The sequence below is a fragment of the Ranitomeya imitator genome, chromosome 4 (genome assembly GCF_032444005.1).
Source record: "Ranitomeya imitator isolate aRanImi1 chromosome 4, aRanImi1.pri, whole genome shotgun sequence".
Taxonomy (NCBI): domain Eukaryota; kingdom Metazoa; phylum Chordata; class Amphibia; order Anura; family Dendrobatidae; genus Ranitomeya; species Ranitomeya imitator.
This window is the reverse complement of record NC_091285.1, coordinates 625789058-625809938: the sequence shown is the minus strand read 5'-3', so window position 1 is coordinate 625809938 and position 20881 is coordinate 625789058. Positions and strand designations below refer to the sequence as shown.

Genomic DNA, 20881 nt, shown 5'->3' with positions numbered 1-20881 from the left:
GACCAGTCCAGCTCAGAAGCTAAAGTGCGGAATTGGACGGCAAAATGACTGACCAAGGACTCACCCTGAGTTAATGCCAGCAGTTGGAGCGCAGTATCATGGGTGACTTGAGGTCCTAAAAAGACCTGATTCAGAGTGCTCAGGAACAGCGGAGCACTCTGCACCACATGATCGCCACGCTCCCACAGCGGCGTAGCCCATTCCAACGCCCTGTCCGACAAGAGAGACACTATAAATCCCACCTTAGCCCGCTCTGTGGGAAAACGTGCAGCCAGGAGCTCGAGGTGAATAGAGCACTGACTCACGAATCCCCTACAAAATTTGCTATCACCAGAAAATTTTTCTGGCAGCGGGAGGCGAGATAATGTCGGAACAGGGGTGGCAATGGACAAGGTTGCTGCAGCCACGCTAGCAGTCTGTACAGCAACTGCGGTAACATCCACAGCTGAGGTTGAGCTCTCGAGAGCCGTCAACCTACCCTCCAGCTGCTGGATATACCGCAAGGATTGCTGTTTGTCCGTCATTACTAGCCAGACCCTGGCGCTTTTGTTAGGGCTAGCGGAACGCACCAAATAATAAGACAGATAGAGTATGGTGCGTTGGCAGCCCGGGGTCCACCGTGCAGAGATGGAACCTGCTGCCAAGTAATGACGGACTATATGGCGGTACAAAGTGAATACACACATGGGCTAACCTCACCCTGTGTGAAGGAAGCGAACCCTGTTACGTCACAGGGCCGTGGTACCGCACCAAGAGCGCAAGCAACGAGTCTCAGAACTCAATCCCAAGACACAGGATTTGAGTACATAGACCTCATGCGCTCGACACCGCTACTGAGGTGTCAGAGTGACAGCAATAGAAGCACGAGAGTGCATGCAGTGCCGCACTGGCGAACGCCACTAACCACCCAGGCTTAGGTCAGGAAAGCGCTGTGAAAGCACAAGGCGCCGCTCTGGCGGTCACAGCAATAAGACGCTGTATTGTGTGTTTACGTGCTGATGGCTAAGTCGGGCGCTAGATAGCAAACATACACCTTCCGCGAACAGTCATCCAATAGGGAGGGTTATTTAAAGAGCGACTTTCACTCACAACACACACACATTTATAAATGTACACTAGTGCATGGCCGTGCGGTCATGCACAGCTTATAAAGTTGCAGCACGTTCAGGACCTTCCAATAAAGGACCAATGGGAAGCTGCTACCAAAGTTTTGCCCTTTCAGGACCTTCCTGGAGGACCAATGGGATGTGCTGCAGTACCTGAGCATGTGACCCTCGATCTCCAATGGGAGATCTTGCCCTGGGCATGCTCAAAAAGAGAAAAGCAGGACTTAGCCCCAAAAGCATCTGCTCGCCGCTGCCCAACACTGACTTCAATGGCAGAAGCAGGAAAATCAGCAGTAACTCTTTGTACAGAGTGAGACTGAGCAAGACGCTGGGACCGACGTCTCTGCTGAGCAGACTCCACTGCGGCTGGATAAGAATGGGAGACCGCAGCGGAGATGGCTCGAGATTCCCCTTGTGCAGAAGCGGGAACTCGACACCTAACAGTCGTCAGTGCATAATTCTCATTTTAGCAATGGGACAAAAAATCTTCAAGTTTCAGCCAATCAGTAAATAAACATTATCATGGTATAACGACATGTTGTGCACCAATCTTATAATTTCCAAGATCTTCACTTTTTGATAGGAAAAAACACAACTATGGTGGTAATGAAAGAAAACAATATTCTTTACATGTAGTGCTAAGGATACAGGGTGAAAAAGTGTAGCGCCGCACAAAGATCATAGTATGGCATTGTGGATTTACATCTATTGGTCATCAATGTGGTGGAATTACGACTGGGGTCCAGCTGGGATTCACATGGTGACAACTTTACTTACTTAGACTTAACGTATGTTTGTAGGCATTTTTTGGCAGGGTAGGGAGAAGACGTAGCTTTACAAGTCACTTGACAGCCAGTCACAAACAATGACTGAAATATTTTGGGCTGCGGGACTTGTCTGAGAATTGTTGTGTGTTCTTTAAAAGTTTTTTTTTGTCATGTTGTTTGGCTTTACGTTGCTCTCCATGTATTGGTGCACCTTTATCTCTGGTACTATAAAGATGTACATGGTGATGCTACTAGACCCGGCTGCCACTGTCAATAAGCAAAAGGAAACCCAGCTTCATTGTGACCAGCTTGCAGAAAGAGGTTCTGAGGTCAGACATGTTGATGGTGAAGTTTGTGGTGCTGACATTGCGTTAAGTTAGTTTTTGAGAGAGGCCATTTGAAATTTTAAGTAAAAGAGTTTAGTGCACGCAATGGAGCCTGCTGAGATTGGGTAATTACTTAGGCTTGCGCACAGCCATAATGTCATATGAGGGTGCATTGTAGGCAGAATTATAAAGAATCAGAGATGGTGGTCCAGTGGAGCTACTGTAAAACTGTTTGTTGGCCAGAATTGATTCACAGTTGAGACTCTGTAGTCCAAAGTGCACCAATTGTCACTGGGAAAGTTGATGGTCCTATAGATTGTAAGCTTGCGAGCAGGGCCCTCACTCCTATTGGTATCTATTTTGAATTGTGATTTTTATTATGCTGTAATGTCTATTGTCTGTACAAATCCCCTCTATAATTTGTAAAGTGCTGCGGAATATGTTGGCGCTATATAAATAAAATTATTATTATTGTACAGAGTCATTACTGGGTCAGAGTGAGCAGCAGAAATGCAAGCCCAGAATTAGAAAGTGATCATCGGATAGTGAGAGCCTGGTTGATCTGGGGCTATCGAGAGGACTGTCCATTCACATCTAGTGCATATAAGCTGGTGTGGTCAATAGGAACAGTGACAAACCAATTGGGTTCTTGGACAATAAGCCAAATGGTAAAGATGGATCCCTGTAATGTAAACTTGACTGCATGTGAAGCTACTGCAGTTATGGTACTTGCAAAGGATGACACCCGAGAGATCGCGCAGAATCCTACTGCAGCCACCACATTTGATGAACCCGCACCTCCCCACCCCGCATGATGTCACTGTTACGTTGGAGGGATCACGCAGTACAGTCTCTTCACTTGCACTAACGTGACGTTCCGCACACCAGGGAGACACGTAAGGTCAGCTTGGCACAGTTGTACACAGACACCCCGCGCGTTCCAATTCACCAAACAATTTTGCCCCTATCTACATAATGGGGAAAAAAGTGAAAGGAAAAGTGTTGGAGGCGTTGAAGCTACAGCCACAAAATTTTGCACAGTCACACGTCTGGACCCCGAGAGTGTCATAGGCTATGTTGTGAGGTGAAATTTTACCCCGCGCATTCCAATTCACCAAACAATTTTGCCCCTATCTACATAATGGGAAAAAATGAAAGGAAAAGTGTTGGAGGCAAATTGACAGCTGCCAGATGTGAACAAGGGGGACGTAAAGAGTGAGAGCGATGGCGCCAAAGAGTATATACCGTACAGTTGCTAAGGTGGGGCCCCGACATGGGATACTCACCACACACGGGGATATGAACACACACACAAAATGCGCCACACACTTCCACGTGCTTGAACACATATCACCCTCAGCACACATTTCACCACACATTCTCCAACCTCGCCACATAAAAGTCGAAACACAAAAGTCGCCGCTCAAAACTCGCCACGCGCAGAACTCGCCACATGCAAAAACTAGGCTCTTGCAAAACTCGCCACAAGTGCAAAACTCACCTCATGGAAAACTCGCCACACGCAAAACTTGCACATGCGGAAAAATTGCCACATGCACAAAAGTTGCAACACATGCAAAATTTCTTCATACAAAACTTGCACATACTCAAAAGGCACCACACAAAACTCGCCACGTGCAAAACTCGCCATGCGCAAAACTTGCTGCACACAAGTTGCTACACTAATCTGTCACATGCAACTCAACACACAAAAAGTTGCTACACGCATGTTGCCACACACAACTCATCTCACAAAAGTCGCTACATACATGTCGCCACACGCAACTCAACACACACAACTTGACAAACGAAACTCGCCCTAAAACACACACAAGTCTGGTCTTATCCTTCAAAAATAAAAATCTGATTAATAAGCAGACAAACTACAACAAATGTACCATAAAGGAAATATGGCAGCTGTCAGTCACATGACCTGTCTATTATGTGTATGTGTGAGCTAATATATACTGCCAGGGGGAGGGCTTCCTGCTGGCTGGGGATTTATCAGGCTGCCAATTTAGCTTACAAATACTGAGGTAAAAATACTGAGCAAATAACGTGTGAACGAGGTCTAATACAGGAGGAGATGACACACAGGTATATACTATATACAGGAGAGATGACACACAGGTATATACTATATAGAGGAGGAGATGACATACAGGTACATATATATACAGGAGGAGATGACATACAGGTATATACTATATACAGGAGGAGATGACACACAGGTATATACTATATACAGGAGCAGATGACCTACAGGTATATACTATATACAGGAGGAGATGACATACAGGTATATGCTATATATAGAAGATGACATGCAGGTATATACTATATACAGGAGGAGATGACACACAGATATATACTATATACAGGGGAGATGACACACAGGTATATACTATATACAGGAGGAGATGACATACAGGTATATACTATATATAGAAGGAGATGACATTCAGGTATATACTATATATAGGGGAGATGACACACAGCAGGTATATAATATATACAGGGGAGATGACATACAGGTATATACTATATACAGGAGATGACATACAGATGTATACTATATATAAGGGAGATGACAAACATGTATATACTGAGGTGATGAGGTAAAAATGAGAGGTGTGAGGTGAAAATGAAAAGGTGTGAGTGCAAAATGAGAGGAGTGAGGAAAAATAATGGAGTGATCAGAAAATGACAGATGTGAGGTTGAAATGACAAGTGTTAGGGGGGAATGAGAGGAGTGAGGGAGAAAATGAGAGATGTGAGGGAGAAAATGAGAGATGTGATTGGGAAAATGAGAGGCGGGATGGGAAAATAAGAGAAGTGACGTGCTATAACTAACCACAGATATTTACTATGCCCAGGCAACGCCGGGCTCTTCAGCTACTTAGATATAAGCCGGGTCCTTTAACAGGATTATATCGGGCCAGAAACCAGCCCCCGTAGCATGGAAAATTAAAACCGAGAACAGGGACTTATCGATTTGTGAATCGAGATAAATGAACAACCTAAGGTTAAATTATATATTTATTCGCCTTAAGGGCACACTAGACAATACACTATATACACAATGGTTATACATACTGTATACAATGGTCAGATATGCAAATACAGGTGGTAGTACAAAAGTGTAAGCAGATAATACAAAAGTCAGTTACCGGCATGATGTTCACCCATTGGATGCTGGCAACCACATGGGAGGTGTAGGGGCCAGCTATTTCCAGTTTCTTCCAATATGCAGCATGGCGTGACTTCCCTTGGCAGAGAATGAATGCCCACATCGTCGCATGTGCAGTTAACCCCTTGGTTAATAACGCCTTTCCCCACACCCCAGGATGGTCCTAGTCTCCCTCCCACTTGCTCTGGAAGCTGAGACTCCAAAATCTATGATGTATCATAACTTCTCTATAGAAGGTCAGGGGCAGCAATTTTGGTGCCATAATATCTGGCCATTTCCCCGTTACACTTGCAGCCCAAACAAGACTTCTCCATACCCCTAGGGGGTTAGATCGGGCTGAGACCCCGGCGGGCATTCGGCCCATTCTGGAGATCTCAAAAATGTAACCATTATACAGCTAGGACATAAGATAAGTCCATAACGCTTTATGAAATTATGACTCCCATCCATTGGGGGAATTCTTCCATCAGTTAATTAGCTTTACACTCTCAATAGGGATCCATCCTGGCAGGAATAGTTTGGCCCCTTTGGAGGGCGCTAGGGGTCAGCACTTTCCAGTGTTCCCCGGTGTGCCTTTCTGCAACCTTCACTCGTCGGGATAACCCGTTGCCATTACCATGGTCATAGCTTTTCTTGTGGTAAATGGTGAAGTGGCACTGCTGTAGCACAAGGCTCCAGTGAAGCAATCTCATATTCATTCCAGATACAGTGTGTAACCACCTGAGGGGGTGTGTGGTCCATTTACACAGTGAACTGACATCTGTACAAGTAGGGCTGCAGACGCTGCAGGTCCCACACAATTGCCAGTCATTCCTTTTCCATCGTAGAGTAGGCCACCTCCCTTAGCAGTAGCTTCCGGATCAGGTAAAAACGGGATTTTCTTGGCTTGTAGAGTCGACCTGGCTGAGCACAGCACTACGGTCAAAGTCACTGGTGTCAGTCTGTACTACAAACGGCCATGTGAAGTTAGCGGCTTGTAGTACCGGGAAGTTGGAAAGGGCAATCTTCAGCGCCTGGAACGCCTTCTCACAGTCATTTGTCCAATCGACTGCAGAGGGCAGCTTCTTCTTGGTAAGGTCTGTCAGGGACTTTGCCAGACTACTATAATAGGTGACAAACCTCTTATAGAACCTGACGGTGCCCTGGAAGGACATCACCTGTTTTGTGGTGCTGGGAGTGGACCAGGATGCGATGGTATCCACCTTCCCAGGCTCTGGCTTCAGAGCCCCCCTGCCTATACGATGTCCCAGGTAGTGAACCTCACTCATGCTCAGCTGACACATTTCTGGCTTAATGGTCAAGACTGCCCAGTGGATCTGCCCGAGCACCTGCGCCAGATACTCTAGATGATCTTCCCAGATGGAATTTGAGGACGGCAATGTTGTCCAGGTATGGGGTCGCACACCCTTCAAGTCCCTTGAGCAGCTCATTGACTATCCGTTGAAAAATGGCAGGGGCATTCTTTGTGCCGAATGGCATCACTGTGGACTCCTACAGTCTGAATGGTGTGATAAAAGTAAAGTGTTCCCACGAATCACGGGTCAGGGGAATCTGCTAATATCCCCGACTCAGATCCATGATGGTCAGGTACTTTACTCTTGCCAACTTATCGAGCAAGTCATTGATGCATAGCATGGGGTACGCATCACTGACCATGACCTCATTGAGTCCCCTGAAGTCCACACAGAACAGGGTGGTCCAGTCCTTTTTTATGACGTGGACTATCGGTGAGGCCCAATCGCTGCTTGATGTTTGGATGACCCCCAGCTTCAGCATCTCATCAATCTCCTGACGCATGTGTTGCTGCACTTCCAGGGAGACCTGATATGCTGAACGCCAGATTGGGGGGTGATCCCCGGTGTTCATATGATGGAAGGCTGACTCTGTCTTTATGGGCTTGTTGCTGAATAAATCATGGCAGGGGTGTAGGGTTACTCACAGCTGCTGGTAGCAGACCTCACTATCCCCGATGGTCCCACCCACCCTAGCCTGGGTGAGCATATCTGGGAGGGTCTCCGCCTCACCGTCTTCTGACAGGTTGCATATGGTTGCATGATGTGCCTTCATCATGTTCACATGGAAGGCCTTCCACCTTCCCCGGGTGTAGACAAGGATAACCAGGTATTTTATGGAGTTGAGCAGCTAGTGCACAAGGTACGGGCATTCCCAGGTTGCCAGAAGCTTGTTCTGGGGTATAGGCACCAGTACCCACACCTTTCGACCCACCTGATAGGTCCTTTGACAAGCATTTTGGTGGTACCTTCGCTTCTGGTCGACCTGGGCTTGCATCATATTATTCTGCACTAGCTACGCCAAGGCCTGCATCTTGTCTTGAAAGCACAAAAAATACTCGATGACCAACACTCCAGAGGTCGAATTCCCATGCCTCTTTCACCAGAGCCAGGGACGCTTGCACACATCGCCTGTACAGGAGCTCAAAGGGGGAGAACCCCATAGAGGCCTGTGGAACATTGGTAGGCAAATAGCAGGTGAGGGAGGTAAGGCTCCCAGTCGCGCCCGTGGGAATCGACCAACATCTTAAGCATCTGCTTCAGGGTGCCATTGAACTGTTCACACAGGCCGTTAGTCTGTGGGTGGTACGGGCTGGTCACCAGACATTGCACCTGTATCTTCTCAGAGGGACTCCATCAGTCGGGCAATCTCATTCACAAAATTGACAGCCCAAATCCATAAGGAGGCTGAGCTGTCACGGTGTTGTTGAACATGATACCACACTATGTTAATCTGATTTGTATCATTTTCAACTGCTAACGTGTTATCATTTTCATAAGGGGAACTGAAAAAAGGTGGAAACCACATCTGCTGAGGAATGGAGACCTTTTTTGGATTCTTGGTATCAGTTGAATCAAGTGAAACAGTTTTTTGTATAGAGCCCTCGTGTCAAATACAAAAGAGCAAATGATAAAAAATAGTTTAAAACAAAAAACAGTGGGAGAGATAAATAGGAAAACCTAAAGCTTGCTGTGACACTGGTATTGGCACCTTTACATTAAATTAGTATGGAAACACATTTTGACTCTGCTGTGGTAAATCACAAATGAGAATCACCTGAGATTAATTGTAAATGAATGATAACTTCAGTGCTTGGCCGGCATCACACTAGCGAGTTTTACGGACGTATGAGCGCAGAAAATACGTCCAGAAAATACGCATTGCACACGGCCCAATGATTCTCTATGGGGCTGCTCCTATCTGCTCTATATTATGCATCCGTATTATACGGTATTCTACGGCCGTAGAAAATCGCAGCATGCTGGGTTTATCAGCGTATTGCACAAAAAATACGCTAATGCAAGTCTATGGGGGCGCGCAAAATACGGAATGCATACGGACCATGATTGTGACTTGCGAGAAATACGCTAGACTCTGGCAGGTGCAAGGAAATGTCCCAAGGCCTCAATCAGGAAGCTGAGACATGCTAATTAGCTGAAAAAGCCAGACAGAGATCCCGGAAGTCTGCCGAACGCCTCCACGGAGTCTGAATCAGCATGGCTACCATCATAAATGTTGACATGCTCATCATTTTGGTCCAGGAAAGGCCCGAAATTTGGGACCAGAGAGATCCCAACTATGCCAACTGGGCTCAAAAAGAGGCAGCATGGAGGAGTATATGTGGGTCCCTATTCCCATATTATGATCAGCGGCCACGTGAAGCACAGAGGCAAATAAGTAAGTACACTCATGTTTGTACATTGATCTTTATGTTAATCAGCAGTACCTAACTCCTTTTAAGTAATTTTAAAATTATTTTTAAGTGTTGCATATATTAATTTCTAGAACAACATTAATTACATGGTGCTGTACATGAGAAACGGGTTACATACAGGGTTATTATAGATGTCCCCTACAGTGTACAACTGAAAAAAGACATACTGGGATAGAGGGGAGAGGACTCTATCCTTCTATGGTGTTCATTTTTGTTGTTAAAAAATACAAAATTTATATTAAATAAATGCAGCTTCCTAGGCTACACTACAATCTGTCTAGTCAATTACACCTTGTGTGACCACTGTGCACAATGGCGTAATACATTATTTTACTCTCTTTTGTTGCAGTGGATGATGTAATGAAAAGATGGCGGAGCATCCGCGATCAGTACAGGAGGGAAAGGCAGCAGCGGGACAGGAGTGGGTCAGGCGCACCACCTAAAAAGAAAAAATATATCTATTTTGATAGATTGACCTTTTTGAATCCCAGTATGGATCTCAGACCGTAAGTACAAACAACGCAACACATTATACACATATGTTTAGAATGGTCAGACATTTATTTATTTATTTTCTCCAACATACTTTTATAACAGAACACAGTCCAACCTCACAGAGAGGGAGACAGGATCCGATTCTGTGGTGGTCATAGACCCAGTTGGGGAAGGAGAAGAGGTGGCTGTCCCATCTTCTTATCGGTCATGCTCCATCCCTCCAGGATCCTCGTCATCTGGGTATCCAGCTCCAGCAGCACCTGGCCAAGATGAGGCCCCACCACCAACAGCAGCAGCAACACAAGCAAGCCAGGATGATCCTGGCAACAGCAGCAGCCCAACTGTTCCCCTGGAGACTTCACCACAGGCTGCTGTGATGTCACGGAGTTCTCACCGAAGGAGAGAGCTCCTCCAAAGTAGGAGGAATGTGGATGCTGGTGTCCTGATCTATCTTGCAAGGGTTACTGTGGATGAGGGGGAGAAGGCATATACGAGGAGCCTGGCCCGGTACTTACGTCCCCTAGCCCGTTAGGTGAGGCTGCGTGTGAGAGGGTGTTTTCAAATTCTTATTGATGCATGCACCCCCCCAAATGAGCCATATGAGCTGAAGGAGTTTATTGAGAGTTAGCAGCTGTCATCACGTAACGTCCTGCGGCTGCCAAAATCTCAAAAGGTGCATGCTCAACAGGGAATTGAAGCACCTCCTCCACGTGAGCCTACACCTCAACCCCTACCCACACAAAACCCACCATGGCAACCTCAGTACCATATGCCAGCCTACCATTAACCTTCCCAATATGGCCACTTGTTCAGACCCAGTGCTGGAGGCTGGTCCAAACCTGGGTTTGGACGACATGGCCATATTGGGGGTGGATATGAGTCAAGGCCATATTTTCATCAACATGAATACTACAGTCAGATTCCTTATGTCCAATACACGACTGGTCCACATGATCAAAGGCTGAATATTCCTCCGGCCCACACAGCATCTACACAGGGTGAAGGACAATTGGCCCAACAAAGGCCACCTGAGCAGGACCCTGAGCTTCCCCCATCACCTCCACTTACCAAAACCTGTAATGTTTTTGTTTTTGGGTTTGTGGCACATAACCATGTGTTCTATATGTTTGTGCTGTCGTAGCACTTTGTTATGCTGTTCCTGTTGTTTAAAAATTATGCCAACTTGAATTGGCTGAAAAAACCATATGGAAAAAATATGCATTTGAGTTAAACAAAAAAGGCTTTTTCGGTAATTAAAAAATATCGTAAAGAGCCAAATTACGTTTGTGAGCCAATCATTCTTACATCACACACATATGCTCTGTTCATAACCATATGTGAATTAAGTAAATACAACACACAGAGTTCAGAATATAATTTTTTGTTAAACTTAGAATATAGTTAAAAAGTAAAAAATCACAAATGAGAAACAGCATAATCTTGCCAGGGAGTCGCACCCTGAGGAGAAACAAAATAATTGGTGAAAACATCCCTAACTTTTATGCCAGAAAGGGGACAGCGTGGAGGAGGGCCATGTGGTGTAGGCCTAATCACATTGCTCAACATGTGTTCATCAATATCAGCTGAGGAGCAATCATGTATGCGGGTAAAATTGTGCAAAATAATACAGGCTTTTATGACTTCATTCACTGTAGCCTCACTGAGCTGAATGGCAGACTGGAGGAGACGCCATTTGGCCGTCAGAATCCCAAAGGCGCACTCCACCAGTCTCCGCACCCTGGAAAGCCGCAAATTAAATCCCCTCCGCCGGTGATCCAGGTTGTGCCGGGGATAAGGCCTCATGACGTGCCTCATCAGTTGGAAGGCCTCATCTTCAACAAGAACAAAAGGCACTGCCTCCGCATTGGAGCCTGGGAGTTGTTGTGGTGGTGGGAGGTCTAACTGGTTGTCATGTAGCCGCCGACCCATAATGGACGAATTGAAGACCCTAGAGTCTCCAGTTCGGCCATAGGCCCCAATGTCTACAATTATAAACATGTAGTTACTGTCAACTACAGCTAACAGAACTACAGAGAAAAACTGCTTATAATTGTAGAATTGGGAGCCAGAGTTCGGCGGCTTACACACCCTGATATGTTTCCCATCCATGGCTCCAATGCAGTTTGGGAAGTCATAAGTGTTCTGGAAACCAAGGGCTATTTTGAGCCAATCAGCCTGTTTTGGCTCAGGCATCACAAGTTCCTGGAGTTTAGCCCATATTTGACTACAGGTTGACAGCACAATGCCCGAAATTGTCGACCTCCCAATCAGAAACTCCAGGTGTAGTCCCGCATACGACAAGCCAGTGGACAGGAAGCTGAAAGTGAAAAAAAAAATATTAGGTAGGTAACAAGAGGTCACACAAAACATGAAGAAGCACAAGTAGGTTGTATATTTTAAAAAACATGATTAACGCTGTAAACTGAAAAATTTTCCTAGGGTACTTAACTATAACATTAAACACACTTTTTCTGGATCTGCTTGTGCCCCAATGTACACATATACTTGAAAAAACCTGCTAGAACACAACACATAAAAAAAAGATCATCAACATACAGTATGTGAGGATGTTGAATACATACCGTAAGGTAAGGAGAAGATGCTCCTCTGCGGATATGGCTTTGCGCATCCTTGTGTCCTGATAGGTGATATCTGGATGTAATATCTCCAACAATATATCAACGGTTCTGATGGTCATGCGACAGTACAGATAGAACTTGTCAGGATGTGCCCTCAGAGCTGTATAGAGCCTCTCAAAATGTCTTTTAGTGAGGCGTTTGGTCAAAAGAGGATGCACCCACAATCTTCGTCTCCTCCTTCGCGGATCAACAATCACGGGATATGGCTGCCCAAATCGACGCGACAAGACCCAGTGAAACAACCCCCGCTGAGTTGGGTTGAAAGACAGTAGGTCAGACATGGTTTTAAGGTAATAACAACACGCCCAAGAGACGTACACCAACTAAATGGCCAGATGGGAAGGTCCCACTTGTTGTAGAGGGCTTAAATAGGGTTGGTGATGATGATTTAAATTAATTGCCGTCCAGAAAACCGTTAAATGTCCATTTTGTCATGTTGCGTGTAAAATACGCATTACGGATTACATACGGATCACATACGCAACATTACATGCGCAAAATACGCGACCACACCTTGGCAACGTATTACCTACGGAACACTATTTCTGGGACATTTCTGCATATTACGCACGTATTACGGCCATAAAAAGCGGACCGTATTTGCCTACGTTGAATGTGACGCCGGCCTTTTAAAAAGCCACATGGTAGGCCCTGTTCCTTTTGTCACAATGCTGAAGACAAAGGAGCAGCCTAAGGACATCAGAACTGCTATCAAACACAAGACTTCCAAAGGCTATAAGGCCATCTCCAAAGATCTTGGTATCCCTTTTTCAAAAGTGTGCAATGTTATTAAGACATTTGCCAAGCATGGAACCATCAAGAACTTCCCTGGACATGGGGGAAAGAGGAAAATTGACAAGAGATGTCTTTGAAAGCTGGTGCAAATAGTGGAAAAAACACCACATCAAACATCCAAAGACCTGAAGGCCAACCTGGAACAGTCTGGGGTCATGGTTTCAACAAGAAACCATACGTCGCACAGTAAACCAAGCAGAGCTGAAACAAAACCAAGCAGAGACATCTTTACATCTCTAACAGTACAAAAAGCTTTCCAAAATTTAGATACAAATTGTGTAACTGCGCATTACGATCATAGTCTGTGGCCTGAAATGTCACAAAATTAAATTCACCTTGCCTTAAAAATGGTGTAGCTTATGCCAGAAGTGTAATCTAGTCCCCGACTGGAGTACATCTTTACAGTGGTTCATTGCAGCTGAATGATGCACTAAATTTATTAAGAGGTACATTTTACATCATCTGACCCTTCGTTAATGCTAGTGTGCAAAACACTTGCGTTGATAAATTAGAGCAAATTTCGACTGACCATCTGGAAAACTGGTGAATTGTCCAATGGGCCTCTGAAGGTGGAGGGACTACCCATGCACAGCATGCTATTTTCACCACATGACCATTATTTTCCAAAAGTAAATTAACTGCTTTCCAACATTTGACGGAATAGTTTGTCAAATGTCGGGTTCCAGTATATGGAGCAGGCTCATGAGCTGAGCCTGCACTATAACAGAAATATACTGGATGTGTTGCATAGCTGAAGACTGTGAGCCCTCAGGGGCAGGGTCCTCCCTCCTTATGTACCTGGTAGTGCCTTTTTTTTGCTCATGTTTATTGCATTTGTCTATATTTGCCCCCTTTTCACATGTAAAGCGCCATGGAATAAATGGCGCTATAAAAATGTACTGTATAATAATAATAGATGGTATTTTCCTGTATCAGCAGCATCTAGAGATTGCTCCGATCACTGATATTTAACTATTTATATACCCCTGTTAGTCACTGATAGTGGTATTTAAATAGTGATATTGCCAGTGAGCATGCACCATCTCCAATGGCACCCTCCTCGATGACATCTCAGTGGATCAATGGCCTCTGATGTCAGTCATAAGGTACTTCAGAAAGCCCCTTGCTGCCATCTTTGTCCTTCTGTGAAGCCCTGCCTCTGGCCGGGGTCACACTTGCGAGTGCAATGCGAGAAACTCGCACGAGTCTCTCACATCAATACCCGGCACTGCCACCAACATTCAGGACCCGAGCGTTCAGCTGCATAGAAATACATGCTGCCACACACTCCGATCCCGAGTGCCGGTGACAGTGCTGGGTATTGATGAGAGAGACTCGTGCGAGTTTCTCGCATTGCACTCGCAAGTGTGACCCCGGCCTATGGCTGGACATCATAGGAGAGCAGGGTCATTTTACTATATACCGCAGTTGTATTGCAGTATATAGAACAAGCACTCAATTTGCCTAAAGGAACTTAAAAATAAAGTGAAAGATAGAAGAAAAAGTTTAAAAAATAGTAATGAAATTGTGTTGACTCCCATTTAATAATATATCAACATATTTCATATTGTCACCTCTGATCTATCAAAATATAAAATTATTTTGACCACACGATCACAATAAACACTGTAAAGAGAAAAAAAATAAAAATGGCAGAATTGTGTATTTTTAGTCACCTCTCCTCCCTAAAAATATGTAAGAAAAAGAGATTGAAACGTTGTATGAACCACAAAATGTTAGCTTGCCACGCAATAAACAAGCCCCATACTACCATTCCATTGATGGAAACATAAAAAAGTTAACTGCTCTAAGAACTTGACAATAAAAACTAATATTTCTTTCAATTTCTAAGTTTCTATTATTTTCACCACTTAAATAAAAAAAGATACATGTTCGATATCACCGGAATCATGAAGACCTGTAGAATCATATTGACGGGTAATTTTTCCTGCAGAATAAACACTGTACAAATATGTCCCCCCCCCCCAAAAAAAGAGAAAATCAATAAAATAGCAGAAAAAGGAATTTTCCAGCAAATTGTATTGTAAACTGAATGGTTCCATTCAAAACTACATATCTTTTTTTTTTAAATTGCTGTTGTACGTCTATGTTGGCAGAGAAATCTAAACATTATGGCTCTTGAAAGAAGAAATAGAAAAAGTGGAAGCACAAATAAAAAAAAAAAAAAAAATTGGCCGGGTAATGAAAGGGTTAAAACAAGGATCAGGGTTTTATCATTCATCTTCAAATGTTGTCTGTAATGTTGCTCATGCTTACATAGATATTTACAAACACCTTAAAGTTGGGTATCAGCTGTATAATACAGCCGACACCTGCAAGTGGTAGCACAGACAAAGCACATGTGCCCGCACCATCACAGCATGTTCTCCTTAATCTGACTGTTTTTCTTCTGCTTCCTTTCCTGAGATATGGCGCCCTTTTACCTGTATGTTAATCTAATCTTGTTAGCCAAGGAGGCGTGATCATCAGCTCTTTCCTGTGGGTATCTTCATGAAGATTATACCTAGTTGGCTAACAAGATTATATTTATATATAAGGAAGAGGGGGCCATCATCCAAGAACATAGAGGATGTGAGATTCAGCATATCAAGGTTTACTACACTGGCTTATCATTATCAAATAATAGCTTTTCCAAGACTGCTTGGTAATAAAGTCCATTGATGTGTTATAGAACTTTCAAAAATAGGGAGAGGCAGAAGTTTTCTAGCATGTTTAATGCAGGGCAATTTAGTAAGGGCAAATATAACAAGCTAACACATGAGTTTTCGTGTCACACAGATTACTGTAGATGACAGCAACCAATAATTAGGTCAAATAGACCTTTAGATACCGAATGTCCCATCAAGGAGGATCTTATAATTCCCTTATAGGAACAATTTGAGAAGCAAAATGTTTGGCACCTTATAAAGGACCTGGAAAGCCTGGACTGGAGATATGATAGCAAATATGGTAGCCACCATTCCCACCCAAGCTCTTCTGGTCAATTCCTAAAACCCAGACCCAAAATCTGGTCCTGTGAAAAAAAAACCCTTTCAGCAACTTGTTGTTGCTGGAGCATTCTCCAGGATTTACATCACCGAGGCTAAGCACCTCGATGACATATACCTGCCATCCAGGACTTTATCTCCTGCTTTCCTATTATTTTTATTTCCTGGTCTAATAGCTACAATGAAATTAAACCTGAAAAAGAACAATGTTCGCCTTGTGTAGGGTGGAGCCTTTTAGCTAATTCTAAATTTGTAAAATCTCTGTAATAGGTTAGTACCATTATTGGTGTGATTCCAGTTTATATGAGTTCCACTTCTGTAGAAGAAGACACCTCATTTGTAGCAAAAGGTACCAAAGAAGTTACATTTCCTGATGGCCAAGGACAGGGTGGACTCTAAGGAGCTTTGCAGAAGGTGGTTTACCATCAACTCCTTAATGACATCAAACCTAAGCAAAACCGACAATTGAGCACTCCACTAAGAGTCAACCATCCAATGCCTGAATTCTTTGTAGTACGCTTCTGCATTACATCTACCTTGACTTAACACAACCTTGCTGCCCACCCTAGCAATCCAACCATGTTCATCATATAGGAGGCCAATAACTGCATAAAAGGAGCCCACACGAAATGGTAAAGGGGAATCTGAAGACTGGAAGAATACCTACAATTAACTGGCCCCACAAGACCGAGAAATTATTAGTCTAAATCTTTAATATTTTTTTACATTCTACAGATAGAAACAACTCCGTAGAGGTTTATACAGATTACGCTAAAAAAGGGAACCTCATTTTAATTATTTCTCAAATCAACAGAGCACATGAAAATAAGCAACTTTGTAAAATATCCGAGAAATCTGTTGTTTTTTTTTTCTCTTCCTGGACTGATCTCTCACTCTCGATCATGGGTAAAATCAGTATTCAGGGAAGACAGATTTACCCATTACTGAGATAGGAGATGACAGTGGTTTCTTTTAAAATACTATGAAAAGGGAAAGAGCTAAAGGCAGACACAGACATTCAGCTGCAAGTTCTGACACCACAATTACACTGTACTAACTGCTGTCATCTCATATCTCTATAACATGGTGTGGGGCCAGTAGCCGTGGACGAGGCACTTGTCTGTGGTGCACCAGAATGATACATGAAAGTGGAGGTCCTGGCTGGGTGTGTGGACTATGAGAGCCTTATGCCCATGCAGGCCACATGTAACCAATGTTAATGCAGAACAAAAACCAACCTTGCGGATACACAAATATAAATATTGCTCCCACAAATGAAAAGTGCCCATAGCACCTATCACAAGAGCAGAAGGGGCCAAAGCTCCCACACTATAGATAAACCTATCAACAATAAGAGCATATAGCCCCAAGAATGAACATGTCACCATACATAGTACCAAAAAGGTAAATTTTATTAAATTACTAAACTGCTCTTTTATATATATAGGATAAATGTGTCTCTTTAGAGGCTACCATGTAGTTAGTCATCAGGAAAGGAGAACCTGATCCCCGGTCCCGCCCTGCTAATCCCTTCTAGGAACCCTCATAAATAAGAGAACTTGGAGGTTGTAACATCATTTTATAGTGCTTATTGTATTGTTTGTTCTTTTTGTTTTTTTACTACCTGATGAAGGCTGCACTGTAAAAATAGCAGCCGAAACGCGTTGTACTGTTTTTTAAAAAAATTTACAAATATATTTTATTTTGAGAAAATAAATGAATTTTTTAACATTTTTCACTTGAAGTGGATGAATTAAAAAAATCCGTAGGTGCTTAGCGCCACATTTACTTGGAGTTTTTTTTTTTTTTTTTTTTTTTCTCTTTGAAATTGCCACCTATGTGGATCTGAAGCAGGATCAACACATAGTTCTCCAAAGTGAGCTGCACACCTTATTGGATTATACAACATACGAAGAAGAGTTGCCTAAAGAATTGATTCCTTGAGAATCTCAACGTGCATTTCTTACCGATAGAAGGTGAGCATAACTACAAATAAAAGAAATGTTTTTAACTTGTTGGTAAAAACGTATTACGCTCAGAGGAAGCGCCGCACTTGTCTCTTTTTTTTTTTTTTTTTTCCCCTCTTTCCCTAAACCAGGGTATTTCTAAAGATTAAATTACTGATGACATACAAAAATATAAAAACGTCAAGAAACAGTGAGGGACGGGAAAATGGTGACTGACCAAATGGGCAGACATGGACAATCCAACCTCACAAACATATAGTATGGGGGCAGGCAAAATATACAAATATAAATATGCAAATAAATAATAATCACCAGCAGTTACAATAATGACAATAATAATATCAATTTGATCCGATGACTGTAACGCTCATAGCATGCTCAAGTTTCTGCAGAAATCTGTAGATATTTCAATAAATGTCCATCCGCGCTTTCCTCCCCGATCATTTATTCCACCAGTCAAAACCGCACAGGATAACGGAGTTCCCGCGACCATTGCTTACAGCTAGGAGGGCGCGCAGCCTCAAAGATCAATTGGTCAGGAGCCATTATGTTGCGGCCCCCCCAAATGTTTTTGGGTCTGGTCGTTACAGTCATCGGATCAAATTGATATTATTATTGTCATTATTGTAACTGCTGGTGATTATTATTTATTTGCATATTTATATTTGTATAATGTCCACTACAAAGTCTTTGTGTTCTGTGTATATACTCTTGCTCATAGAGTTGCGCTCCTATTCATCCCTTCCTCCCCCCTCTTCTTCTGTTCTTGCCAGTCTGGTTTGCCCCATTCCAAGATGGCCGCGGCGATGGTGCGCATGCGCGGTGGATCTCCGCTTTGGTCGCGTCCCCAACGGCATCTATGTATGGCGACGCACAGAACAATGACGTCATGGGAATGTTTTCCCTTTCTGTGCACCGCCGAGATGCCTGAAGGAAGCGCATTACCGGCGGTTAGGTCCGCCCCCATGCGCCGCAGCATTAGCGGCCATCATGAGATACAGCTGTGATGGGGCTTTATAAAACCCGATTCCCCTCACTTTCCACACGGCCCCCCGAGGAAGCACAATACGCGAAACGCGCGTCGGGGCTTTCTGATGGACACACATGGCACCAGACCTCTTATGGGTAAGCGGCTGACATTATGATTGGCACTATTTAGATTAAATGTAGGTACAAGCAGTATATAGGCACTAATGGAGAGGTTATAGGGGCTTTTTTGGGAGTGTACTATTACCACTGGAGACTTTGATCTCCAGGTGGTATCCCCCATCTCTCATTTGATATACCACATACCCAGGGACACTTATACTCTGTGGTACTTTGCCTATCACTTTATTGGTATGTATAAGCCGTCATTTTGCCTGCCCCCATACTATATGTTTGTGAGGTTGGATTGTCCATGTCTGCCCATTTGGTCAGTCACCATTTTCCCGTCCCTCACTGTTTCTTGACGTTTTTATATTTTTGTATGTCATCAGTAATTTAATAAAATTTACCTTTTTTGTACTATGTATGGTGACATGTTCATTCTTGGGGCTATATGCTCTTATTGTTGATAGGTTTATGTAACCAATGTTACAGGTTTGCCATGACTGAGATTTTTCCGATATATCAGACAGTTAAAAGTTAAAAGTCATGAAATGAAAAGCTATATGTGATCGCCCAGGAAGTGCACAGGGCCGCAAGCATTTATATTGCTGGTCCTCTAATATGGGGCAGTGGGACGGTAACCTCCTCCCCTCTTAGACTACAGAGTCTGGTTCCAACTACAAGCGTTGCTTCCTCTACATTTACACCTGTGGACACTTCTGAAAAGGTAGGTACCGGTGGAAAATCTGGACATAACGTGAAATATTACCTAGATTTGTTAAGAAGAAAAGAACAAAACTCAAACACAGTCACTCCTAGAAATAATCTGAAACCAGTCATCTTGATGGTATCGTGAAAAAAGGAAGGTACCTGAGCACTCACTTCTATAATCGCAAAACCAGAAGACTAAACAACTTCCATTTCCAAAAAAAATGAATCATAAAAATCAGCACCTAGTGTACAAATCTTATGAACCTTGTTAGGACACTTGTTTTCTTGTAAGGACTTACCGTGACTCTGACTGATCAGCAGCACAAGCACGGCCAGTGCCGCTCCCAACATTGCTTCTATGCTGTCGGTTTTCGCGGCTCAGAGGAACTAATGGCAGAGGAAGTGTGGGCAAGTCTTTAAATTCTGCATGCACAAGTGGATTTCTCAATAATGCTGTGTCTATTGAGATTGCGTGAAACTTACTTCCCAAATGCCATATTAGGAGTGTTGTCAATTGTGATTGTTATCTCCTTTGCTCCTTTAAATAGTCATTTTTGGGAAAATTTTCTACGGAGGTGTGTATGACATAACCACAGACGACCTTATTTTTATAGACTTGAAAAGAAATATAGCAGCAGTCGATAACGAAGAAATGTGCTTATTATATTCAAACATAGACAAATTGCGTCGGGAAAACACCTCTCACGCCAGCCAATGCTGTTTCGCGTAAACACGCTTCTTCAAGGCCCCCAAAGGGAGAAAGGTTTTTTTTGGCGAACTGTGAATCATAAAATTTTCAAATTTGCGTTAATCAATCCACTCTTCTCTACTCTTATGATAAAAGTTGGTGTGATTTCTGTAAACCTCACCCAAAATTGGACCTTTTGGGGTGGATCTGGAGGGCTGGTGTATTCCAAGAGGGGCTTGGATTGAACATCCCCAAAAATGTTGTCGACAGGGGGGCCCACAACAATTATGTGCTGTCTATAATGCTGTTGTTTCTTGTGGCCCACATTAGGGACCAGGGTGTAACTGCTACCACTGCATCCCCTATAGCTACA

At 43.6% G+C, this 20881-nt stretch overlaps 1 protein-coding gene across 2 annotated transcripts in view; it reads right to left on the bottom strand.

Annotated features, from left to right (window-relative positions):
* Positions 1–20209, bottom strand: part of LOC138676942 (zinc metalloproteinase-disintegrin-like MTP4) — a 108644-nt gene extending 88435 nt beyond the window's left edge. Inside the window, exon 1 of one of the 2 annotated variants that reach the window (XM_069766657.1) lies at positions 20120–20209. In XM_069766657.1, the coding sequence (XP_069622758.1) occupies positions 20120–20171 (52 nt within the window). In that variant the 5' untranslated portion in view covers positions 20172–20209. The remainder of the gene's footprint in view (positions 1–20119) is intronic. The other variant, XM_069766658.1, reaches the window with a different exon arrangement.
* Between the last annotated feature and the right edge of the window lie 672 nt (positions 20210–20881).